The sequence below is a fragment of the Diadema antillarum genome, unplaced genomic scaffold (genome assembly GCF_040938485.1).
Source record: "Diadema antillarum isolate AM-2024a unplaced genomic scaffold, OU_Dant_1.0 seq00000590_RagTag, whole genome shotgun sequence".
NCBI classification, from domain to species: domain Eukaryota; kingdom Metazoa; phylum Echinodermata; class Echinoidea; order Diadematoida; family Diadematidae; genus Diadema; species Diadema antillarum.
In genome coordinates, this window is record NW_027271522.1 from 826,630 (window position 1) to 852,906 (window position 26,277).

Genomic DNA, 26,277 nt, shown 5'->3' on the forward strand with positions numbered 1-26,277 from the left:
GATAGCAGTGTTTCTGTGTTGTAAAGGACTTGGTACAGCTCATCACACAAGAATGACCGTGCCTTTTGCCTCGCTGTGACATCGCCATGCATTTCTGGCACCCAACCGCATCAACGTATCAAAAAGGGGGAAAAAGGGGCAAGGGCAAATAATCGCAATATCAGCGTTGTATCCTTGAGGGAGCGTATTATATTTTTATTTGTTGGTTTGCTTTAATTGTTCCGGTTCTATTTTGGCAAGAGAGTATGGTCGAAAGGTTTGCTATACGTTGGCACATTGCACACCTTGCATGTGTGGCCTGATATATTGAGAGCGGAATAAACTCCGGAGAGGCGAGTTGAGTTGGGCCTTTGAATTACGATGTAGCGTGAGGCGCTATAAAGCGCGATATGAACACTTTTACGCCTTACTTTCCTCTCCCGAAGTATAAATCAACCTCTTTTTTTTCATGTCATGATGGTTCCCGTTTCCTTTTGAGTAAGATATAGAGACACCTTGCATAAAAAGATCTTACCAAATTGACCTAGATCCATGGTACCGGTGCGTTTAGTCAAAGTTAAAGCATTCCTATTATTGTCAAACTTAACCAGCTTACTGCCCTGCTAAGGACAAAATCAAACCCTATCAATACTGACATAAATAGGCGTAGGTGCCTATACCCTAATTTTTATTGTCTTCATTTTCGGTGCGCCGCTATCATTGCACACATGATAATGGGTATAAGTGTATGTATGTATGTGTGTATGTATATGTATATATATATATATATATATATATATATATATACATTTTTATTCAATTCAATCATAGTTTATTTCCAATCATCGAAAATCAAAAAAACATAGTACAAAGTATACATGTGAAGAAATAATATTGTTCAAACGTTTGCAAAAGATTCATGTAATATATATACGAGACAAATTATCGAACAACATATAACATGTACAATATTTAGGAAAAACACTGTATAAATACTTCGTTGGCGAGCGGAAAATAAATTCGATTATGAAAAATAGTAATCCACTAAAAAGCAAAGCTTGTCGGACGTGGATCGCTAGATAACTAATGAGTAAATGATATACTATTCAGCTATTCTATAACAATATACATGTAATTATTTTGAGATACACCCCGGTTGGGAAAAAATATAGAATACCAATGCTAGTGCCCGTATATGTATATAATATGTGTGTGTGTGTGTGTGTGTAATCCTTCATATGCATTCCAGTTTAGTGATTGGTGTATCTATACTTCCTTTCTATAGCACTATATGCGACCAGACATAACGTTTCTATATACGATGTTGAAGATGTTGGAGACTAAATAGCAATGGACTCCAGACAGTGTCATACCGTCACGTAGTATTTATTTTTCATCTTTTTTATGTTCCATATTCCACATTTCATACAAGTTTTACATTCCATTAGATTTTAGAAAAAGAAATGTATAAGTGTCTGGTACTACAAAACTTGAAAATGGCATACAACACACACATACTGAAGCTTTTCGACATGCACTCATCAGAGTAAAATCGCATGAATGAACAGATTATATATTGTTGTATTATTATTTTGTTTATTATTAACTTAGTTGATGGGGATATTGATTTTATATTTCATTTTATTTTTCATTCATATCACTTAATGAACATATTATACTGTTAAATTATTATATTGTATATTATTATATTGTTTCGTTTCTGGCTTTCTGTTCATTCATGCGATTTTACTCTGATGAGTGCATGTCGAAAAGCTTCAGTATGTGTGTGTTGTATGCCATTTTCAAAAAGAAATGTTCTAACACAACAGCCATTTTGAAACAAAATTGCACAATTAATGTATAAGGACATATAATTGACGTGTAATATGAGGAACCCACTAAGAAGCACAGCTTGTAGGAAGTAGGTTCCAAAAACACAATAGGCTTTTAGTACAGTATATCAAAGTCAAAAATGACGTAACATGCAAAAATAGAACATGTCGAGAATACTATAAAGTTTTGCGGAATGTACAAGGTATTGTATGATGTTCATGATTAAACTTAAGGTATCAATGCTAAGAAAAGTAGCAAATTGATCAAACAAATAAAGTCAACGGAGCGAGGCATCATTGTGAGTATGCAGAAATTTTTCACGTGATCACGGCAAAATAATTAAACGTAGGATTTTAGAAAATTGGCTTCAAGGAACTTAGAGAAATTTATTGCAACCGAACAGAATACAACTCATCAGAAAGAAGGGCCGGTCGAAGTAATTGTCTTAAGGGCTAAAACTGTACGAACGTGGAAAATGATAGGATTCACTGTGTCTTGTAGGGTAAGTATGGATATTACCGTTTTAAACAAACCATGAGGAAAGTATACTAGGAAGATCGTCAATATTCAACTTATACATAAAAATTCCAACATGATACAATAACAAATCAGAAATTTTTAACAATGTACTTGAAACAAACAATTCATTAGTGTGATTTTAAAAAATGTGCACGATTTATAACCTGCAAGGCCTTTTTTTTTTACTCAGCCATCTTCGATTCTCTGTTATACTGTTCACATTTGGGTTGTATAAGAGCATAGCAGTTACATGAAAGACTTTTCAGAAAACACAAATTATGGATGGTCGTTTTTACGGAGTTACACATCCTCATGGATAGATGAGGTGTATTCTGTTATAGAACTATGTAAAATTACCGGTACTAATATATTATGCACTGTATATCAAAAAAATATTCAATTAAACCACGGTGGGGACACTAGTGAAAACGTGATGACAATACCTGTTGGAATATAATGTTATGCTCATGACGTATTACTTTTAACATCTATTTAACATTTCTATAATCACCAATTAACTACTACTTGACCTGAAATACTAAATATATGTAACTAGAACGTAGACTCACACGCATAATTAAGACACGTTTCTCTTTAAATTGGAGTCTCCTGGAGTCCTGACACAGTTCTGTTAGTCCGTTTATTATTCCCGAGGTATACAATGTAGGCCTAATGCTAGAGTCACACACGGCCGGATTTCGTACCGGGTCCATAAGGAATTAAAACTGTATCGTCCCGGTTCTAGCCGTTGAGACCCTAGCATTGACCCGCATCGTAACCCGTGTCAAATCCAGGTGGATTCCGGGGGCTACGATACGGCGGAGAAAAATTTTTGGTCATGTTCAAAATTTTCTCACGAATTTCAATTCCGTATTGATATCCGAATTGACCCGGTTCGAACCGCATTGACTCGCATCGACCCGCTGCAACACGCAGCGTAAAACCGTATGGACCCTTGCAAAATACCGCATTGCCTTCATGCTACGGATGATGACAAGGTTTACATCCGGGTCGGTACGGGTCGAAGCGGGTTGACACGGGTCGATAGGAGTCTGTTTGTTTGCTTGTTCATTTTCCATCTGAGAAGATGGCTGGATGGCCCATATTCAGCTACGTTAAGCTGGTCTTCCATGGGGTCCAGTTGGATTTGAGGTGGGACCACTTCACCGGGTTAAACACCCTGCTCTTTACGATGAATGAATGAAGCGGGATCTTTTACGTGCATGAGTTGTTACTCTCTCATACACGGGACCTCCATTTTATGTCCCATCCGAGGGACAGAGTGTTTTGCCTCTTGCTAGAGGGGACGGTATGCTTACAAACAACATTGCTCAGTCCAGACTCGGGTTCGAACCCGGGCCGCATGATCGTGAGGCAGACGCGCTACCGACTGAGCCAACTCATATTAAGTTAAGGATTTTAACGCGGATTTTTATACGGTTTGATACGGGTCAATACGGCTCATTTTCACCCGGATCAAATCCGTATACATATTATTTCATCACGTGACGTTCCATTGATAACTACACAATATGAATATAATATGATTAAACAGATACAGACACAGAAACAGATACAGATTGTGCAATTACATAGCGGGTTATCTCATGATATAATGAATGAAAAACAAAAGTTTTTGAGAGATTGCCATATAGCACAATTATTGTGGAAAGGGTATTTATAAGCCAACAGTAGAATATCGGTCATAGTTTTCGCTTGTTGTAAATATCAATTCGCACCGTCAAAACTCATTTGCTCATAATCAGTAGTAAAGCGTTTGAATAACTCTCAAACCAAGATTGTTGAAGTGGTTGATAAAACGTATGAAAGATCTGATGTAAATCGATTTTGGTCTGATTTGTTATTTAAGCGAATTTTTTTTTTTTTTTGCTACAAAAGTTGCGACATAATAATCTACACCATATTGCTTAAAAATAAGTTGTCAAGGCCGAAGCAGTTTTGCATACAATACTATGACTATAGTCAAATTTGCCCTTTCCAATAGGGTCCGCTGACGGATATTTCCTTAACTGACCATACCTTGTTAGAGGCAGTGGACAGAGTTTCGTTGTCTTTGTGAGAAAAAAAAAACAATTCCATCATTTTGTGTTGTCATGCAGAATAAGATCAATCGCATTATTTCTTAAAGCATGCGAAAATTTCGTGAACAAAAATGGTTACGCAGTTAACGACATACCAAATCTGTCACGAAATTTTTTTTTTCAGTCTCAAAAAATGAATTACAGTCTGCATGCATGTTAGGGTATGTGGTGTGTGTGTGTGTGTGCGTGTGTGTGTGCGTGTGTGTGCGTGCGTGGGTGTGTGTATGGCTCGCTTTGGGGATTTTAACCCTATTCCTCGTGCTTAGAAATATAAGCTTACCGGATACAGTACTTCATATTACAATAACTGCATTGCATTTCATCTATTATCATGACACACAAAAACATCATCTGGTCTCGAGTGATGTTTATTACTTTTTTATACTATATGAACGAATATAGGCCTATGGCACTCTTTCAGAACGAATCTTACTAAAAGTTATATATATTTTTTTATATAATCAAAATATCTACATGTAGATGCTACGCGTCTTCAGACCCATTTACGGCGTCTCTGGACACACTGTCCGGGGTCACCGATTCGTACGATGGTGGCGCTTCAACCGCTTCCGGTGAGGGCGGCACGTAGGTGGCGGAGAACAGGCTTCCGGCGGCGATACCACCTCAAGGTGTGTTGAATTCGTCGAGTGCACGTATGTAGCGTTGGCGGTGCCGTCTACAGCAGAGGGAGATAGCTTTGACTTTCCATCTCGGCAGCAACAGTAAGCGATGAGAAGAGCGTCACAAAAGCCGCAAGAGTGATGATGATTATCTGCCACGCCTCCAGACTGATACTTGAATTTTCAGGACAAGGATCTAAGATAGAGGTAATCGAGAATCATAGAGACGTAAAATAGGACTATAAACGAGCGGGAATGTCATCTTATGGTATATACATGATGGGATAAGGCTCTTGACTTTAAAGCAGTTGCTTCTTGGTTCGAACATTGCTTTGTATTAGTTAGTTGGCGCTCATATCCTCGGTGAACATTTCCCACTCATGTCCCACTGGACAACGGTGACGGGTACTTGTTATTTCCCACTGGACAAAATGTGTATGTATGAGAACCCAGCAATGCTTGAGGTAATCACAATAAAAGTATATACCCTCCTGGAGAATAGTGATTACTCTTCAGAGAGATACCATCAATAGATTAGACCTGGGTAATAATATATTGTTATCACATTCATCACTTTTCTAGGTAGGGCCTATTATAGTAGTACCTTGTAATTCTAATTGGGCCGAATGCATGAAACAAGCAATTGCTTGTAAGCAATTGCTTCAAGCAAAAGCACAAGCTCGTCTAGCAAAAGGTCTATCTCAAGCACTTGCTTAAATCCGTATGCATAACATTTTGCTTGTGTCTATACCTTTTGCTTGTCCCGCACAAGCAATTGCTTGCGTTTTCAACAAAAGGGACGTCACGCCTGTGCGAACACAAGAACAAAGGCGAGTGTGACAGCATGTCTTTGAAAGGGTATGTGTGTGCGGAAACATTTCCTGACATAGCAGAAGAGTTACGAAATGACAATCATAAATGCACACACAGACTCACACACATCTATACACACATGTACCGGTTGATACCCATCACTGCTTATAGTAAGTAGCCCGGATCTGCCAGATCGCACGTAGAGAGAGAGGTCTCCTTGCCATGCTTGCTCTCCACCGAAGTCAGACATCCTACCTGTTTCTCATCAAATTTTGCGTGCTAACCACTGGACATTCCCGTTGTTGAAACGAAAAAGTTTCTTACACTACTTAGGAATAACCTCCTGTAGATTTTTACCACTCCTGCACAAGTGTGGTCTTTCTTGTATGAATACGAAAATGATACCTGAAAGGGAACGTCCCAGTTAAGCAAAAGCTCAAGCTCATTTAACAGAGCTTGGAAAATCGTAAGCAATTGCTTGCAAGAACAAGCAAAAGGTATGTTTTATACATAAGTTTTTACGCAATGCTTGGGCTCTAAGCAATTGCTTGCGGGCAGCAGGCAATTGCTTGTGCTTGCTAACAAAAGCTTCTGCTCGCAAACAATTGCTTGTTTTTATGCATACCGATTCGAGTAAAAGGCTAGCACAGGCAATTGCTAGCGTTTATGCATCCGGCCCATTGTTTATTCTGTTAGAATTTTTCCTTTTCTTGAGCACTTTATAACAATACGCTATGTGTTATGTGCTTTAACCTGTTGTTTATTTTTGCTCAAAATTCGTCGGTCAATATAGATTAACCACGTTCCTATTAGTAAGCTGTTTAAAAGGGAAGGGAAGAGGAATTTTCCATTATAACTGCAATCAGTAAAGTACACAGTGCAAATTGCATACAGATGATATTATATAGAATTCTGACTCAAGTACAATGTATAAGTGCGATGCGGTGTGTTCTCTGGCACTGGTTCTTTTTTTTAAAAATCGTAATGCACAAGTACTGTTGATACTTTTAGTGTTAGTGTTGATATTTATTTATCCTCCAGCATTTTCTTCATATTTATGTATCTTCACAGACACATCTAGCATAACATCAGGGTAAATAAATATGTTTAGATCGGAGCTTTTGCCCTTGTACTGCAACGTGATACATGTCAATTAGTTTGACAAAATATTCTCTTCGCTATCTCACCCGTAGTTGTATAAGTTATCACAGGATCATAGGGAACGCACGTAACGAAGGCTAAGGAGTTGATGTCGGAGCAGCCACTGGTGTGGCCCCACGGCTCATGGTAGCATTCGAAAATCTTGTCGACGTCAGACGGGCAATAGGAAAACTCGAACCAAACCTTGGGGTACTCCCACGCAGTTCCGTCGTACTCGTAGCTGTAGAGGTACCTCGAGTCAATCACGTTGGAGTGGCCAAGCTCCCTACACAGAACCTAGACAAGTTTAGGAAATAATTTGAATAATCTTAACACAGGGGAAAAAAACAATAGCGGCTCGTTTCTAAATCGTGGCAACATCCCTATACCACCTACAATACATGTAGAAAGTTCCCGGATATGAAGTATCATTGCAGTCGACATACTCACGTAATTTCCGTGAAAGTGGAGTCACATACAGCGCCCCATTGACCGTCTTTGAATATTTGAACCATTCCGAAGTCTTGATTGCTGTTCCCGTTGGCGTCAATCAATCTCACAGGATGATTCGCAACAGACTCTGCCTCAGCCACCACCAAAGGAAAAAAAAATCAGGATAGAGAAAAAAAAATGTGCACAATTTCATACAACCAAAGTGCTACTATAGTCGAGCTCGCCCGTACCTCCTTGTTTTATCCTACGCATACTCTGTTTACAATTCGGTTTCAATTAGATTTGCCAGTACTAACGTATGAACGTTCATGCTTAATGTATAATTATATGGTTATGTTGTTATGACACATGGACCTGCTTAAATCAGAGCCATAGCACTGTTATGTAGGATGAATTGATTCATGAATACATTAGCATTATTTTGAACTTGTGTTATAATGTCTTACATGATAATATGAAAATGGAAATTGTTGCAATAACCATATCAGCTCAAATGAACACTCGATACATGGAAATACAAAGTTGTAAGTACTCTAATAATTATACGGATTTCAATGTGTCCTCATGTGACTATGTGTAATACGTGTGTGTAGACGTAGTATGAAATTATGTATACATAAAAGTGATAAGGATTAGCCTACTCTATACCCACCCGTAATATAGGGACACATACAGAAGTGTCAGGTTAAAAGGTAAGTGGTACACTATAATGCTTCCTACTCACCATATGGATAGCACACCACTTCGGCAGCGTCATCAGGGGTATTATACGTATCGCCGTCACTCACCAGATCCACTCTATAGCAATCCTGGATTCGTTTCTCTGAGCCCAAACAATCCATGTTGTCGATAAGGATATCGCTCACGCCTCGCTGAAAAATAAGTTGGCTAAGATATCCAATAGTGGTTCCGGCGTAACCCAGTTGACGGCAACAAACTTCTTGCACCTCAGAGGACACAAACGAATCGGTCAGCAAACCCCATTCTCCGTTCAAGAAGACGTCCACTCGACCCTGCTCGGGAAACTGGCTGCCGTCTAGTCGAATATCGAAATCTAGCCATCATTCATCATAGAATACAAATAGAATTATAATCGTTAGAATTTGAAGACCTTTTTGAGTTGTGTTTGCAATCATCTTCTTTGAACGAGCGTGTAGGTCTACATATCTTTACAAGTTTGAGGCTCATTCGTAATCTGATCACTTTACTGTGTAACATATTAGACAAAATACTAGGTTTTACAAAAAACATTTCCCACTTTTGATCCTTAATAGTTCAAAAACCATACAGTGTATGTCAGATAACACTAATATTGATATGAGCAATAGCTGAGTAGTGTACAATTTTGTTTAAGGTAATTTGAAAATGCAAGCATGATTCAGTTTCATTAAATCCAACATTATTTTTTTAATTAGGTTTCAGATTTTGCCTTATTTTCAACCCTCCGTACAAAACTTTAAGTTTGTACAGGGGTTACTAGTATTGGTGTGTATAGTCTGTAGTTGACACCCAGGGGCCCGTTGCATAAAAGTGATTATTTATGGTAACTCTGCCATCCAATGGTAACTTCCATGGAATTCTTGATTTTGATTGGCTGTTGAGTATTGTTACCATGGTAGTTACCGTTGGATGGCAAAGTTACCATAATTGTAACTTTTATGCAATGGGCCCCATGACAATGGTCCTGGACAATGGCCTGGATGGGAATGATCTATTACATATTCATGAAGAATTCCATTATCACAACTAGTCTTTATTCATTCTGAAATGTGGTGTATGCAAGCACATGGAAACATGTGTTTACTTTTTTTAATATGCATGCATTTCACCCTTTGTCATGAATTCAGACGAGCACTGCTCAGGGCAACCCACATGAATAATTAATAAATCATTCATGTGCCTTTGAGCAAAGCTCTGAACAGGTGGTAGCCATGTCCATTGTTCAGGTTCATTGTAAGTACACACTCACATACGCATCATTGGTTCCTGTGTCAAGTTAAAGTTTTGTACAGAGGGTTAAAATATGATCAAAATCTGGAACCAAACATTGAAATAAATCATGGATTTCATGAAACTAATATTGGCTTTGATATTCAAATCACCTCCAACTAAATTAAACACTTTTCAGCTATTACTCGTATCAATGACAGTGTTATCTGCTATATAGTTTTCGAACTATTAAGAATCAAAAGCGTGAAATGTTTTTTTTGTAAAACCTAGTAGAATCGCATCATAAGTTATACCAGTTAACATCCACTTCGCTTATTTGATTTTGACGTGGCATGCGACAATGCGACTTAAAGTTGCACTGTTTGAAGACGATAAGTTAACATAGGTTTTCCCGGTCATTTTCACACTTCTGTCATTCAAATTCATTAATGTGCATTCAAATTCACACAGCGCACGCACGCGAAAATATTCGGGCATTCAAATTCAGAATCAGAGCGATCAATTTCATCTACGGGCGTTCTATTTCGTTTTCGTGAAATCAAATTCACGATTGGGCATTCAATCTCAAAATGCGAGCACCGACTTTCTTACTTGTGCATTCAAATTCATGCGATAGTCATGTGATAGTCCCAATGAGCTTGTTTGGAGCGTTCAATTTCATTTTTAGGCGATCAAGTTCATACTTCGTGCAATCAATTTAACGAGGAAAATGGAGTAGACTTTTAAGAAAGGAAATAGGGCCAACATAACCAATAAAGGCTTGCATATAGTGTAATTATGATTGGTTACAGGTTCTACATTGTTCTCTGTTCATGAATTCTTTGTTTTTCATCTCAATAAATTTGAAATTGTGATGTCTAATCAGCAGTGCATCCAAACAACACAACGACAATTTAATCATATTTCTTGATGATACTGCATGCTTACGCCCCAACACCAACCACATAATGACAATTCATCAATTTAAAGACGAACTGACACACAATGATCTCACATAGTCCAGCAAAAGTAAACCAATAAGACAGCAATACACAACAAACAAGACGTATAAAATGTTCATGTATCAGTTTCAATATAGTCGTAATTGTTTGTTTGTTTGTTTTCCTCGAAGGTGTCCAACCAACCCTCCGTATTATACTCGTCTGTAGGACTATACAGTGCCTAATGTTTGTTTGTTTGTTTCATTTACATTCATGGCTGAATAACCCATATTCAGCTGCAATAGCTGGTCTTCCATATGGGGTCCAGTTGGATGTAAGCCTTAAACACCCTGCTCTTTGCTATGAATAAATGAAGTGGGATTTTGTACGAGTATGAGTTGTGACTCTCTCACACAATCATGGGACCTCCATTTTATGTCCAATCCGAGGGACATGTGCCTGTATATTCCTTTTCGCTAAGCGCGAGTTCAAAATTTTCAATGAACAGGACACGTGGACCTCTACTGCAAAATAAATAATCATCATAAATCCCAATATTTTATTCAAAGCCAAATGAAAAACACATTCAGGATTTCTTTTAAATTGAATTGAATTGAATAACTGAAACTGCACTGGTCTTGCACTCGAGACACCGTGAACACTTCCAGCACGTTTATTTTCATATTTCACTTGACATCAAAATACATCCAAAAAAAAAAAAAGAATACAAACCAAGCAAGATACAAAATATGTTATAAGTCGGGTCATGAACAGAAAGTGTGTCAGCATACATAATGTACATAAGACAATTCTCTATGACTTGTGAAATATGATGGAACCGCAAAAGCAAGGCTTGTAAACGCAGGTTCCATGAAAAAATACCGGTGTAAATTTGCTATGCAATCAATGGAGATAGACACAAAGTAATAATGACGAAACGATATGAAAGCTAAAATATCAAAGTACAAAGGGAAAAAGAAATTGAATGCAGTTATTTGGAACATGGTTGCCTATGCACGAATTTGAATGACCGATGAGATTCCGTCGCCAGCTTGACATGATTTTGAATGCTCATTGATGAAATGCGTGCTCCTGTCTTAAATTTGAATGCTCCGATAGTAAATTTGAATGTTCCGATAGTGAATTTGAATGTTCTGATAGTGAATTTGAATGCTCCGACAATGAATTTGAATGCTCGGATAGTGAATTCGAATGACCGGGTTTTGAATTTGATTGCTGATTCATTGCTGCGAGCGTGGAATGCGTGAAATCGAATGCTCAGAATAGGAACTTGAATGACAAAAGTATGAAATTGACCGGGAAAACCTATACTAGTATAACTATCCATAGCAAAACGGAAATCACGAACTCGGACGCAGGTCGTTTTAATGAGAACCAATCACCCTGTGTGTACTTTCGAGTCAAATCGTCTGATCCTCCATACCCCCTTTGTGGACGATGGGAATCAGGAATCATGTTTTAAAAACATTAATCTTGGCCTGCGCAACTCCGGCTTATATAGATTACTTCATCGGATACAGAAATGATATTGCCAAGTTTGACAAACCGACTTTCGGTATAAAAACGACTGGGCAATAAACCTGCATTGTAACGTGATTTTGTGGATATATCCACCAATACGAACAGCTTACCATGGTCCCTGAGTCAGCGTGTATAATGGCCACAAACGATTGATCTTTACAGAGAAAATTCTAATCATGCTGGATCTGTGTCAATCCAATGACTCAAACACGATGGTTATTACAGGAAATTATTATTTTTTTTAAACATTTTTAGTTGGCTTTCATAGCATTTAGATGAGGTTCCGAAACCTTCACTTTCTATGGCTGTGCAATAAAAGTGAACAGCATCGCGAATTTGATTGGATGAATTAATAAGGGCTTACATCATTTACGTAGACAAACCCCTTGGCAACCAGTTGGCCTACGTAGCCTACAGCTATACTTTTTCCTTGTAACGGCATGATGGTTCTACATATAAGAAGAGTGAAGGAGGGCTGCCGTACGTGATGTAGTGTGTACCAAAGAGAAACGATATTGATTAGTAAGAGTAGATCCTATATATGCCGGAGGCCAAAACCATGGATAATATTATCGTAGAATTTTCACGAGAATGCAAGTGTGATAGCAATATTGATCACAGGTCTCTTCCAGGTTGGAATGATTTGATCTTACCTTTGGGAGGTCCACATGTGACTTGAGCAATGTGATCAGAATCACACTCCGCGAAATTTAAAGTCCTGTAGGCGCATTCGCTTAACTGAGATTCCGTCCCCTCACATTGGTAATCCCTGTAAAATATATTTCCCTTCACACTCTCGAGCGAGACCGGTTTCGAGCTGGCAGCTTCCGTGTATCCCAGCTGGCGACAGACAACGGTTGCTTCCCTGTCCCCCCAGTCCTCGTCACAGATCAAACCGCTAGTAGTGTCTTCTCGATATCTCACGACCCCTTCAAAGGAGCTCGATCCACTGAGTAAGTCTATGACTTCAGTAGGAACTGGTGATAAAAACAAACAAATATAACAAATATAAAACACAAAACTGCCATAGGACACCTATGAATAGGCCCCTATATACTAGTGCCCGGGGCCTAATATACCGTCAAGAGACTGCACCTCGCAGGTACAAAATATGCACGATCATATTTCTATCAACTTCTACCAACAGGCCAGACGTAAAACAATCATTATTTGATCTTATTTCACCGTGTATTCGTGAGGGGTTATTGTGAACTATAAAGAAAAACATTTGGTTAACTTCGTGCATCAAGATTGATTTGGAAAATGATTTGAGTACATCAAATTAGATTAAATAAAAATTAATTAGAAAAATGATATCAGTTTACACGTTTTTTCGTCCTCAAATAAAACCTCATTCTGTTTACATTCGCAGTGCATGTATTGAGAGATTGACACAAAGTGATTCCTATGTGTATAAAGAACGTAATTATGAGAATGAATCAAAGGAAGGCCTGGTCATCCTACCGTTACATACAACGCCTGCCATCGGAGCTGACTCGGAATCACAGTTCTCATTGTTGGCCCATCCACTTGACGGACAGTCAGAAAGGCTAGCCTCACTTCCGTTACATTGCAAACCATCTAGTAACACGGGTGTATCGACACTAGGCACAGTCTTTATCGAGCGAGCTCCCAGTGGATGTCCCAACTGTCTACAGAATACGTGCGCGTCTTCGATGCTCCATTCGTGTGCGCAGATCGTCCCCCACGTGCCTCCGTAGAAAACTTCCACTCGACCCTCATCCGGGAAGTCTCCGCCCACCACACGAACAGCTAATAACCGGTAAATTGGATTGCAATATCAACAAAGAAAATATAAAAAAATGAAGAAAGCTTAAGCGGAAACATGATGATGACAAATTAACAAAGATGAGAGTCAATGGAACATGATATTCGTACTTCTGGAACAGCGCGACGTCGATGCACAAAACTGGATTTAATGATTACCGGTACTACCAAGTACTTGAATCAACGACGATAATCATCTCGTCTTTCTGTAAGTTTATGTCGAACGAGGGAGGAATCACTCTACCTCATTGACCGAACATAAATTTTACGGAAGCTTTACTCCTCGATCGCTGCTAATACAAAAATACAAACATTTGGTGAATGCGTGTGCTTGTATGATGTTTGGGGGATCCACATGGATCTAAGGAGTACTCATACAGGTATCGAATGAATCTTCTTGATCCGCACTGTACCCCATGGGGTACTTGGATTCACCGCTTGCGTTATTGGTGGGTGGGTTTGAGGGGCGCAACTGTGTTACGGTGGTAACACTGGAGAGGGGTAAGAAACAATTCTCAAGCTCACTTATGTCGTCGCACACCACTCCTGCGTCTTCCTTATGGGAACAGTCATGGATGCCCCACCCCTTTTCCACTGGACAATGTCGCAAAAGTCTCTGCCTCTGCCAGTAGTAGTGGCTACATGCAACCCCATCGAGCAGAATCGGGCCTGTTCCTTGACCGAAAGGTGGTTCAGAATGAGATGGAGAAGGGTTTGTACGAGCTTCTAACGCGTCGGGATAACCCAGCTCTCGGCATGCGACCTGTGCATCGTAGATATCCCAGTCGTCATCACACACAGTTCCCCATTCTCCAGACTCGCTGAGAACTTCTATGCGTCCCTCAGAAGGTGTCGAACCGTTGACCAGCCGAAGGCTTCCTAGTAATAACATTGAAGAAAACTCTCGGATTGACGAAGTTCAAACAAAAAAGACCCGAACCCTTTTACGTTTTCGGAATCACTAACGAAAATTCGGCAAAAAAAAAAAAATGAATTTATGGCAGGATTCTTTGGAATTACGAACTGTAACTATGGAATGCTCGAAACGAGTGGCATTTCATTCATGCATTCATCAACTTAAGACTTACATCAATGGATCTAAAAGAGGAATGAGACATAAATGGCTCTTTACCTTGAGTTGTGCACGTTACGGCAGCAATTTTTGATTCGTGGCAACTCTTGACGCCTACACCGGCATGCTGACAAGTTGATATGTTTGATTCAAGGCCATTACATTGTACTTTATCCAGGAGTACGGGGTTATTTCCTTGCCCAAATGGCGAAGCTAACAGAGCCAGGTCCGCCCCGACGTAGCCGAGCTGTTTGCAGACAACCTCGGCATCCTCGGGTCCCCACAGGTTGTCACATATCGCGCCCCAAGTATCGTCCAGGAAGACCTCAACACGACCCTCAGAGTCAACGCTGCCGTCGACGAGTCGAACCGACCAGGGAACTGCAATTCAGCCGAAGAGAGAACCAAATATACGACTGTACTCAGGCTATTATGTTCAGGGCATTAAAAAGCACATATATTATCTTTAACAGCTGATCAGAGTTCCTCAAGCTGGCAACGATTATATCTGTATGATTATCTGCATGTAGCTGCTTTTTTATCAGCAAGCAAATCAAGGTCTGTGAACCCACTTTTTCAGTAGTTGTGAAACTATTAAAATGAATTGGGCTCATTTTTTGATCGAAAACGGTTGTAGACTCGTGCTTCGAAGAGTTTTGTAACCTCATACAATAATTTTCTGAGGTAGTGATAGTGGTTGTAGGGTAATCACGATAGAAAAACTGATGGTTACGCTTATACAAAAGTACACAGCGTTAACAAAAAACGACTAGGAGAATGAATGCACCATAGATGCACTGTAATCCATTCTGCTGGACCGATTGCGGAATGTTCACAACTTATTTTAATTTTCAAAATATTGTTCTGCGTTTATTAAACCCTATAGTAACGTGTTCACGTTACTTTGATGCCTCGTTACGGTGTGTGACGAAACAAAAATTCAAACGCTGGTTATCCCCTGTGTTAAGAATCGAGTCGTTTTCTGTATGAACCCGGTGAAAATGAGTTATGTTTTCCTTGGCTTTTCTGATAATTTCATGAGTAATTCATGACGATGAATAGCATGTGTTGGCCCTTCAAAAGAATATTGCAGGCCTATTAAGACGGTGTTCACCACTTGCACCTAGCTTGCTTGTACGTTGCATCGGGTCTAATTCCTACATTGTATCAACGTCCGTTATCAAAGTGGGTTTATAGTAATTCTACCTTTGTCTTAATGTTGCGATTTGCAGGCCACTTGCAACTTGCTAGCATGTAAATACGTCGAATCAGGTCGAATTCCAACATTTATCAACGTTATCACCTTTTATCAATAGACAGGTCCGTAAGGGGGTGGGGGGGGGGTGTTCAGGCTGGGGACCCCGCCCGCCCCTTTTTACTTCTTGGCATTGCTCAGTATGCGTAAAATAACGGGACTGAACATAAATTAAAACTACTAAAAGGTCCACTTTTTAAATTCTGAAACCCCATAAAATCCCTAATTACGGGCCTGATAGAGGTTTAATAGCTATTCTTTATTGCTCATCATTACGAAGGGACGGCGGACCAAAGGTCTTTACGGTCGTTATATTACATGTCCTTTTATCTATATTAGTCACTCTTCAGTCTCTCTGCAAGAGAAGTACACAGGAGATCAGCAAACACGAGACCAGTCTAATTGCTTACTCACTATAAAAAATAAAAAAAAAATGACGTCAAATGAGTCAATATTCTGATATCTGTATCTCTTTTGAAGCCTTCAGTCCCTCGCATTGAAATTATAGTGTGGTGTCTTGTTCACCTGTCTTTTTACTGTCAAACCATAGACATACTGGTTATGACAGATAAAATCAACAAGGAATTGGGTACCGTACGTACAATGTTGTCTTGCAACCATTCGCGCGTTGGTCTAATCAAAATGAGACCTCTGCGAATAAAGCTCAGAAAACACACACAAGCACGCCACAGAGATATGAACTTGCAGGTCGCCATCTTATCATGTTATCTCATTTTCATTTTCATTTGTTAATCTATACGTTTTTGCAATTGTTACAAAATATGTTCAGCTTATACATTGTATATAATTTCTCTGTTTATTTGATGGAAAAAATAGATTTGAATTTAAATTTGAATCTATTGCATGACATGACAAGACATGATTTCTTTATCTACCACTGTTTGATGTAATACGTATAGTGATTCTACCTTCCTCTTACACTTAACAGTCCATTTCACCTATTATGTATTATAAGGGTTTATCATTCCATATAAAACCCAACGTTAAATTCAATTCCACACAGTTATCTAGTGTAATGATCGTGCATGAATACTGATTGGGTAGGCCCTACATTGTTGGTGTACAATTTAAAGCTCCAAGTAAATGACGTTCTTGCGTCGAGATATTTTTATTGTAGTGATTAGCAATCAGTTGCTTATTCTACATCTATGTATAGGGCAACTGGCAATCAGTTTCAATCAAACCAACTCGATTTCATTAAATTTGAATGAATACCCGCTGCACACCATAAAAACTAGAACCAGCATTTTGCTGTCGGGCTGAAGGTCGGTGGTCCCGTGGGCAAGACGCCTGAACAGGAGGTCGTTGGTTTGAATCCAGCCCAAGTATCATTGCCCATGAAGTTGTTATCATGGCTAATACTAAAACACTGATTAATTTGGTTTTTACGAGGATGTAAGGCAACTTGTTAATTAAAGTTAGGTTACATGCAGGCAACAATCCTTTTCACGGAAGACTGTGAATATTGCCATGTCGACTTCCATACACAGGACTTTTAATGATGGTGTCTTATGCAACTGACTTTCAGAGACATCTGAAATAGTGACACAGGCATGATTTTACCGAACGCATCAAAGACTTTTCAAAGTGAATCCTTGCCAGAGTGTCAATCATGTTTCATAGAAAACAAACAATCATATTCACAAATAATCAAAGCACGCGCATACACGCACAAATAATATTCCAAAGCATATTAGTATACACACATACACGCATAGTATATACACATATATTATATGGCTGCGTGTGTGTCAAGTTTTACATTACACCTTTAAGAAGCAATATGGCATATGAATAGGGCCTACTCTGTATATGTGTATATATACATTGTATAAATAAATGTAAACACATGTAAAGAAATAAATGAATGAATAAATAAAGATACACATGTGTATATATTATGTATATGTATATGTATATGTATATGTATGTGTATATATATATATATATATATATATATATAGAGAGAGAGAGAGAGAGAGAGAGAGAGAGGGAGAGAGAGAGGGAGAGAGAGAGGGGGGGAGGGAGAGAGTATAAAATTCTGTCGTTCTGCATTTTTTTTTTCATTCAGACGAAGCTACAGCGATTAAATGTAATGGACGGGGGAGGGGAGGGGAATCAAACAATAATTGCTACTCACCCGTTGTGTTTTCAGCCTGACTTCCACTGACCTTCAACCACATCAAGTACATGGACAAGTAAACCAAGAGGCAGGTCGTGTCTCTTGACATAGTTATTCCTTTATATAAGAGTTTCGCGTAAGGTAAAATGGCACTCTAAGTAGTAGTTGGCATTATACGACGCTATGATGAAGACAAACCCTTACAAAGTTAGTAACTCAGTCTTAGGACGACTGCATATGCTCTCTAAATCAAGCCTCGAATCCAAACTCTTATCTAAAACTGGTTCCGGGTGTTGGTACATGATCATAGTCCGAGAACATGTGTGTTATTTGCCTCGTTGTTGCTCCCCTATGCATTCAATTCTGGCACACAACAGCAAACATGATATCATAAGCATGATAAAGAAACACGGGCAAGAGCAAATAATCGTTATGATTTCGGCATCCCGAGTGAGCGTAAGAGTGCCATTTTATTACTTCACTCCCCCCCCCCCCCCCCTCCCGCCCGTTCTATTTTTTGCAGCCCTTAACGGTGTGTTCGGTACCTCTCATAAGCCATATGCTTCGTTGGTATATTCCACATCTGCCGTGTATTTGGCTCGTGATACATTCGTGGGGGAATAAAATCCGGCATAGGGTTTATGTACGTACATTATGATGAATCGCTCTTATATATGTTATCACATATCATTCTTATATAATGCACCTATAGACCAATGGTACCCGCACGCACACTTGGTCAAAGTTAAGACTTTATATCACTGTTGCGCTTAGACGAGATAACTAGAAACGCTCTGCTCAGGACAAAATGACACCCGGTCAATTACACACAAATAGGCTTAATATATCCCGTATTAAATGAACGGTACAATTTTGGTTGAGCTGGGCTTTAGGTTTCCAACGTTTGTTTTTCATGATATTTTTTGAGATAGGGCCTAATGAGAAACCTCTTATGAAATATAAAAGAGCACATAATTCTAAGGGGAATTCAAAGTTTATTTGACGAAATGAAGTGGCTGAGATAGCCAAAACAAAGCGATCATAATAAGAGGTGGGACCCGCATTTTACAAGGCTCGATTTTTACTACCTTGTTTTACGGTATTTCAGCCATTTCCAAACATTCTTCTTAGAAATGTATGCTTTTTAACATTCCATAAAGTGGTTTCTAAGTATCTTAACAAAAGATAAAAAGCTGAATTCTCACCTCAACCAATAATCCCTTTAAATGTAATCTGTAATTGGTGCAACGCTTTCATTGCTCACGTGTGTAGGACTACATACATACACTTTTTACACACACACACACACACACACACACACACACACACATATATATATATATATATATATATATATATATATATACATACATAATAATATCTACATTTCCATTTGTGAATATGTATATGTGTGTGTGTGTGAGTGTTTGTGTGTGTATGTGCGTGTGCGTATTAATGCTCCTCGCATTATCAAACAGAGAATGAATTCTTGATATAGGGCCTACACATTTCAACGGAATAATTCAAATACCGACTATTCGAATACCACATATCGAATCGACAAAAAAAAAAAAAAAAAATCCCTCTACTCTACTCTCACAAGGGGATTAAATGTTTCTACGCCATGCTTTGCATTGATCGCAGATTTGGGATGATGGAGAAAAAATCGCAATGATATGGACGTGTTTCGTGCCTGCTCCCCCACACACAGGACGTTCGGTCAATACACAGCCAGCTGAAAATTTCTTCTGACTGATCGCGTTCTTTATGCTCTGTTCGTCAAACATTCAATAATCGTCAAAGCAAAAGAAAGCGTAGTCGATTTCGGAAGGTATAAAATATCCACGGCTGAATATTAATGCCATACGTTTTGGTTATTGCTTTCTTCGAAGACTTGAAATTCAAGACGAGTGAGCGAGATATCAATTAAGGTGTAAATCAAGGAAAAAGAAGGGAACAACAACGACGGAATCTTACGACGCCTAGCATCCGGTTTAACGTTGACGAAGTCGTACGTGGCAGCTGTTCTGGGTTATTTGAGTCTCATAATTTCAGAGCGTCGAGAAGTAATGAAATCGTAATGTATCCTCACACACACATCACTCTCTCGCCGTGTCCGTGGTGTGGAAAGAAGATATTTCGCCATTCGCCTTGCCTATACACCAAGTAGAGAATGCTACGTGGACAGATAATTATATTGATTTGATATACTGCACATCAATAACTATCCCATCAAAGGAATTGTGCTTAACAATCCATACTCGCGACAAAGTAAGATTGGACGTGATAAGCCCGTCAAAGTTGTATTCCATGGATTCTCCTTTCATAGTGGTCTGACTGATAACCAACAGTGCTCTGAAAGGATTAGGGCTATTACAAAAGCGATCAGATTTTACAGAAGTCATGCTTGGGTCCCCGAAGCAGTAAATTGATGTATTGAGATCAAAATGTTACCTGATAAGAGTAAAAGCGAGCTGAGTGAAAAGCTCACAGCTTGGCTGATGTATGAAGCGAAAAGATGCAGACATTTTCCTGCAGGTTTTGCTGCGGACTGCATCGTCAAGTTCACATCAGAGTTAGATGGTGAATTAACACAATGTCCCAAAGCTGATTTTATCCACTAAATATTTCTCAACGATGACATGGAAATAAAAATGTGGTCTGTTGCGTAAACAAAAACCTTTTTGGAGGACATAACGTGTCGCATTCTTGTCAAAGGAAACAAACATGAAACTATCCGCTCTGCACGATATATTGAAATTTGAGTAGACTTTTCAGTAGATACACCAAAATCTCGGAGGCAAAACAGACAAAGACTTTAAGAGAATATGCGTTTGTTAACAATGTGACCACTTGTTGACAACTGGAATACGTCATGGATAAGCTGCTAGAATGTCGCACTCATCGCTTGAACGCGATGACAAGGGCGGAGATCATGCCTGCCACCATGCTACAAGCCAGCAGCGTCAACGAACTCCAGACGATGCGGAGCAACGAGGCAGCACGAAAGCGGCTCGACTTCGATCTCGATGCCCTGTCGCGCCAGGAGAGCCGCCGGCTAGAGGGCATGGTCGCCGAGCAGCAGCGCACTCGAGAAGAGATCCATCGCGTACGAACTACGAAGAGTAGGAGCGTGGAAGAGTGGTTTGAGGCTTGCAGGGGCCGGGCAGAGAGGGAGAGGGAAGCCGACCGGAAAAGGATCAGGGAGACAATGATACTCGCCAAGAGACAGTCCATTGCCTTGGGATTAGCTGGAGAAGCCGCGCTCAGACGATCCGAGCGATCCTCTGGGATAATGGCGCCAAACCATCGCCTGGGCAGGTCGTCTGCTCTGTCGAATTCTCCATCGGAAAGTGACAAAGACAGCTGTGAATCCCAAAGGACAAACATTCATCAGAATGACACCATTCGGCAGCGCCTCATGAAAAATACTATCGATGATGAGTTTCGGTCGAAAGAACATCGGCCTCGTCGACATCGCCTCCGTTCTCGCTTTCCACCTATCACTGGCTCTTGACTCGTAAGAATGAATTAAAAGACGATATGTCTCGACTCGGACAGCGTACGGTGTTCCCTGCATGCCGTTCCGTATCTTGCCTAATATTTCACATAGTGTCCATTGATTATAAATTGTAAAAACAGATAAAAACTATCCGGTCCCTCGTAAGTTGAGAGAGATATTTTCCTTCAATCATATCAACTTTGAAGCTTACTCAGGATGGTGCTGAATCTAATTGCTGGTAACATGTAAGACGGGTCACAGATATTAAAGTACAACTGGTATAATGTAGGACCTACACCTTGAGTTATTATTTTGTCCATGGCGTTCTTATCTGATATTATAATATGCAACATCCAGACTTAAATGGCAGAATGTGATGTCATAGGCGATGTGAGCTGCGTGGAAGCAAGCCAAGAAAATACCACTGTATCGATATGCAACATCAAATAGCATAATACATATTATAATCAAATACATAGAGTTGTGTACTCATTAACATGTATGTTCTGTAAGTTACAGAGTAAACCCATTTACAATATGTTTTGCATACTATCTTGTACTTGGGCTTGTGATGTTTATCTGTATATCCTCCCTTCGTTAATCACATATTTTGTACCATGGCTCAATCAACCCCAGATGAAAAACGTAAACACTGACATGTAACGACATGTACATAAATATGAAGGAGTATAATCTGGGTGAAGATCAATATGCTAGCTCAGTCTATACTTGCAACTTTGCGCTACCTTCCTTCTGTGAGAGTAGGCATCATAAAGTCGAGAAAATGGCTAATTCAGATTATCAACCTTCTTGAAAACTAAGAAATCTGATGTTTATAAAAAAAGAACCAGTTCATAGCTCATCGACCTCTGGCCTGAGCTTCAAAGTCCAAGAATGTTCACAAATTGAAAACCTTGTTTGTTAACTTGTTTGTATGTTTGTTTTTAGTAATATGGCGTTCAAGCATTTTCATTGGTACATTCGTTTTAAAACTAGCAATCTCCTGTTTGCTTGATGGCATCTAAACTTCAATAATGTGTTGATCAGGTAACCAGCTCTCATGGACGCTTCTGTAGTAGGACTTTTGGCTCTAAGGTGGGACAAACACCACTAATAGGCCTACATCATAACAAACATGAACCGAGTGTTGTAGTTAATGGGCTCTGCTTCCTACAGTGTTCTTGATCACATTTATAGCTATAAGAAGCTATTGTAGCATGCTATTGGGATGCCTTCTAACACAAGTACAAATAAACACAAACACACATACAGGCACACACACACACGCACACACTGATCAAATCTTCTCGCAGTGATTATGCATGCAGTCATTGAAACCATCCTAAACCCTCACATTTTTTCTTGTAAGAAAAGGATACAGACACAGTCACTGTCAAGCATACATGAATACTGATAATTACTTTATTGTTATACTGCACAATACTGCTCTGCATTCACTAAATGAACTGCCAAATCATTTTTCTGGATACGTTATCAAAGTATACACAATATATATAATACACGTACATTAATATTTCCCTTCAAATCAATGCATGTATGCCGAGAAACAGCTGCCAAAGTAACAGCAATATACATCGCCTCCATCTCATGACTTACTGTTCGCCTTATGGAAATAAACTGGCCTGCATATTATATTTCACCTTAATATACACTAATCAAATAATGGTAAAGGTTTCTGACCAAATTCAACGAGTTGGATTTTCATTGAATACTGATATGTAAGCATTTAATAGGCAAGACACTAACAGACAATACAAAATGTTTTTCCTTTTAACGTACATCTGATAAACATATTCTTCTTCTTCTTTTTATTTGGGGGGGGGGGGGGCTGGACAATCAATATTCAATGTCCCATAACACAATTATCCGTTATTAATGGTGAATCAAATTTATTGAATGCTTTAGATTGCTAACTTGGTCAATCAAACTGAAGTACAATGTACTAGGACACAATCCTATGAGAATGTAATAGATGGATTTTTTTACTGCATGCTAGATGTACTGTGGAGAGTTTGTTTGTTTGTTTGATTGTTTGTTTTTTGGGGGGATCTTCAGAATTAATGCATTCATTAGTACAGCATAGAATGTGTACATACACTTCATGGCAAGAATGCTATATTGTTCTCTTACACAGACACCTACCATAATAGAAAAGCATAAAAACAAAGCACATCATCCTGAACTGTGACGAAAGAAAATACAATGGTATTGAATCACTGAATCTAGGAGTGCTATTAAAATCATCAGTGTGAGAGTCCTCAGGAATGCGCACGTCTTCCTGTAAGACACTGACGTATATTTAATTTTGCTCTTGGAGGCGATAATCTCTCTGAAAATTTGGTGCAACAACACACCAATGCATTACTGTACATGCCATCCAGAAGACTTCTCTCTCTTTCCATCTACATACAACACTGTAGTGGAGTTGAACACGGCTCTCTCAAAACTGGTATTGCACACACATTCACACATCTTGCCAGCATAATGGAGTAGTGGAGTGGCTCCAACATGTTTGACGATATAATATTGGTGACAGAAAAAGCCAGGAAATGGTAGGTGAAAAGAAAGTGGAAAAATAACAAGAGTTGACCCTTTTTTATGTTTAAGGGCTTATTGTATCCTGTATGTACAAGGTACAACGTATTGTGCACTTCTCGAGTGACGTACTCTCCTTTGATACATGTCACTCCAAACCAGCACACATGTGTTCTAAGGTTACCAATCTCCATGGACAAAAAAAAACCTAAACAATTAAATGACACACTATGGAAAAAAAAAATTGAAGACAAAATCATACTCTGGTTGAAAAGTGGGGAATTTCATTTACTTTGCATGTAAAATCAAATTTCAGAGAAAAAAAGAAGAAGAACACACTACATACCATAAACAACACACGAATTGAGCAGTGCTGGTATTTATAAGATTGCTGATAGAGCCATGCTAACATTTGTAGTTCTCCAGTGGCATGCTCTTTGTGGGACTACTTACAGTTGTTATAGGGTAGCGCCATGCTGGTGATTATTATTGTGCTGCAAATGCTCACATTCACTGAAGTCAACTTTGTCATCTTGTGATTCTCAAAAATCCCCATCGGCTGATTTCAGCACGAGTGAAGACAGTCGCCCTTCTGAGTGTACAAATATTTGGCCTTCATCCCGGCAAATGTCCCTGTCCTTGTCTACTCTCCCCCTTTCCATGACAGTGTGCATGTGTATATTATTGTGGGCAAATTTGCATAGGTCAATATGGGCAGGAGAGTAAATATATTGTAAGTTTGTTCTTACTAACATCTGAGAAAATGCAGGATATTGCTGCAATCACAGCATAACAACATACTTGTCTCTCTGTAAAGTACCTCTAGAACAGTACTACCGCTAGACATGAAATTTTGAATACTGTAAAAGTGGATATTTTCGTGCTCGGCCTGGTTAGAAGAGTTTCGCATGTTTTTAATTCCGTGGAATCAAGACATCAACTACTGGAGCATGTGGCAAGAAAAAAAAAATTGTGTGCTTTTATTTTCGCGCTAGTTTCTGGTTGCGTGAAATGCGCGAAAATTTCAACACCGCGCAAATTTCCACTTTTACAGTAAGTCTTGTTTTGAAACATACATTTACTGCTGCCTGTTTCGTGTTATATAAAGAAAAATTGAGAGTTCATATCACAAACTGTACATCTACACATATGTAGCCATTATGATGTCCTCTGGACATATTAAAGTGCTCACACAGTGAAAGAAGGGGAGTCATAGTAAGTATTAGGAGATTATGAGTTGAAACGTGTATAAGTTCTGGCAGACATAAACATGTGGCAAACTGCATGTCATCTTGAGTTCAGCGTTTACATAGCACTAGGCTTTGTGCAAATGCATAAAGTACTAATGCCTTGAATATTGATGCTTTTGTCCTAGATTTGAATACCATTAGCTTTGTTAAGTCCTTGACTTCTTGGTAACATTTTGTGCCTTTCCAGCAACACTTTATTTGGTCATACCTACACAATTATTGTTGGAAATATTCTCTGAATTCCATTCCTGGATTCCTCACAGCTTCCTTCAGTCCTGAAGAAAATAAACTTGAATTCCTCCTTTGGGTTCATTCACTTGGTCAAATATATGCTCTCAGCAGGAAATGTACTTTACAATTCTTTCATAATTCATGGTTTTCTGAAGTCCTTTGGGAAAGAAATACAGAGGTATTCTCTAGATCCTTTCCATTGTCCATATCTAATAGTTCTGGATATAACCTTAGCGTTGATCCCAAGCACTATTAAACAAGATCTACGCTGGTTGGGGAAATGATGAAGTTGGAACTGGTCTAGCTTCTGGTCCCGGAGGCGGATGAAATCTTTGGCGAGTTGCTGCCGCTGGTTTCATCTGGCAGTGAGAGAAGGTCGTCGTATTGTATGTGGACCGCATCACCGCAGACATTGATCAGGCATTGGCACTGTGAGGAAACAACGATTCCAAGAAATATGAGTCTTCATTACCACACATTACAAGCAAGATTTCACATCATAAATGCTATCTGATTTGGAAACGGTCTCTAGAACTATCAAATTGGCAGGAACTGCAAGGCTTTTGTGAATGAACAAACTCTTCAAGGATTTACAAATTGAACGGGGAG

The 26,277-nt window shown here is 39.2% G+C and overlaps 2 protein-coding genes across 2 annotated transcripts in view; both read right to left on the reverse strand.

Moving 5' to 3' along the window:
- Positions 1-4,916: 4,916 nt before the first annotated feature.
- Positions 4,917-18,238, reverse strand: LOC139735668 (scavenger receptor cysteine-rich domain superfamily protein-like). Its single transcript, XM_071646419.1, has 8 exons — positions 18,148-18,238; positions 14,792-15,112; positions 14,185-14,538; positions 13,450-13,644; positions 12,630-12,848; positions 8,248-8,513; positions 7,054-7,303; positions 4,917-5,056 (listed from the first exon to the last, which is right to left on the reverse strand). The coding sequence occupies exons 1-8, from the start codon at positions 18,236-18,238 to the stop codon at positions 4,917-4,919; spliced, it is 1,836 nt and encodes a 611-aa protein (XP_071502520.1).
- Positions 18,239-24,340: 6,102 nt separating this feature from the next.
- LOC139735687 (C2 domain-containing protein 5-like) overlaps positions 24,341-26,277 on the reverse strand; it is a 34,192-nt gene continuing 32,255 nt past the window's right edge. The window contains exon 32 of the mRNA XM_071646432.1: positions 24,341-26,097. Within this exon, the coding sequence (XP_071502533.1) occupies positions 25,969-26,097 (129 nt within the window). The 3' untranslated portion in view covers positions 24,341-25,968. The remainder of the gene's footprint in view (positions 26,098-26,277) is intronic.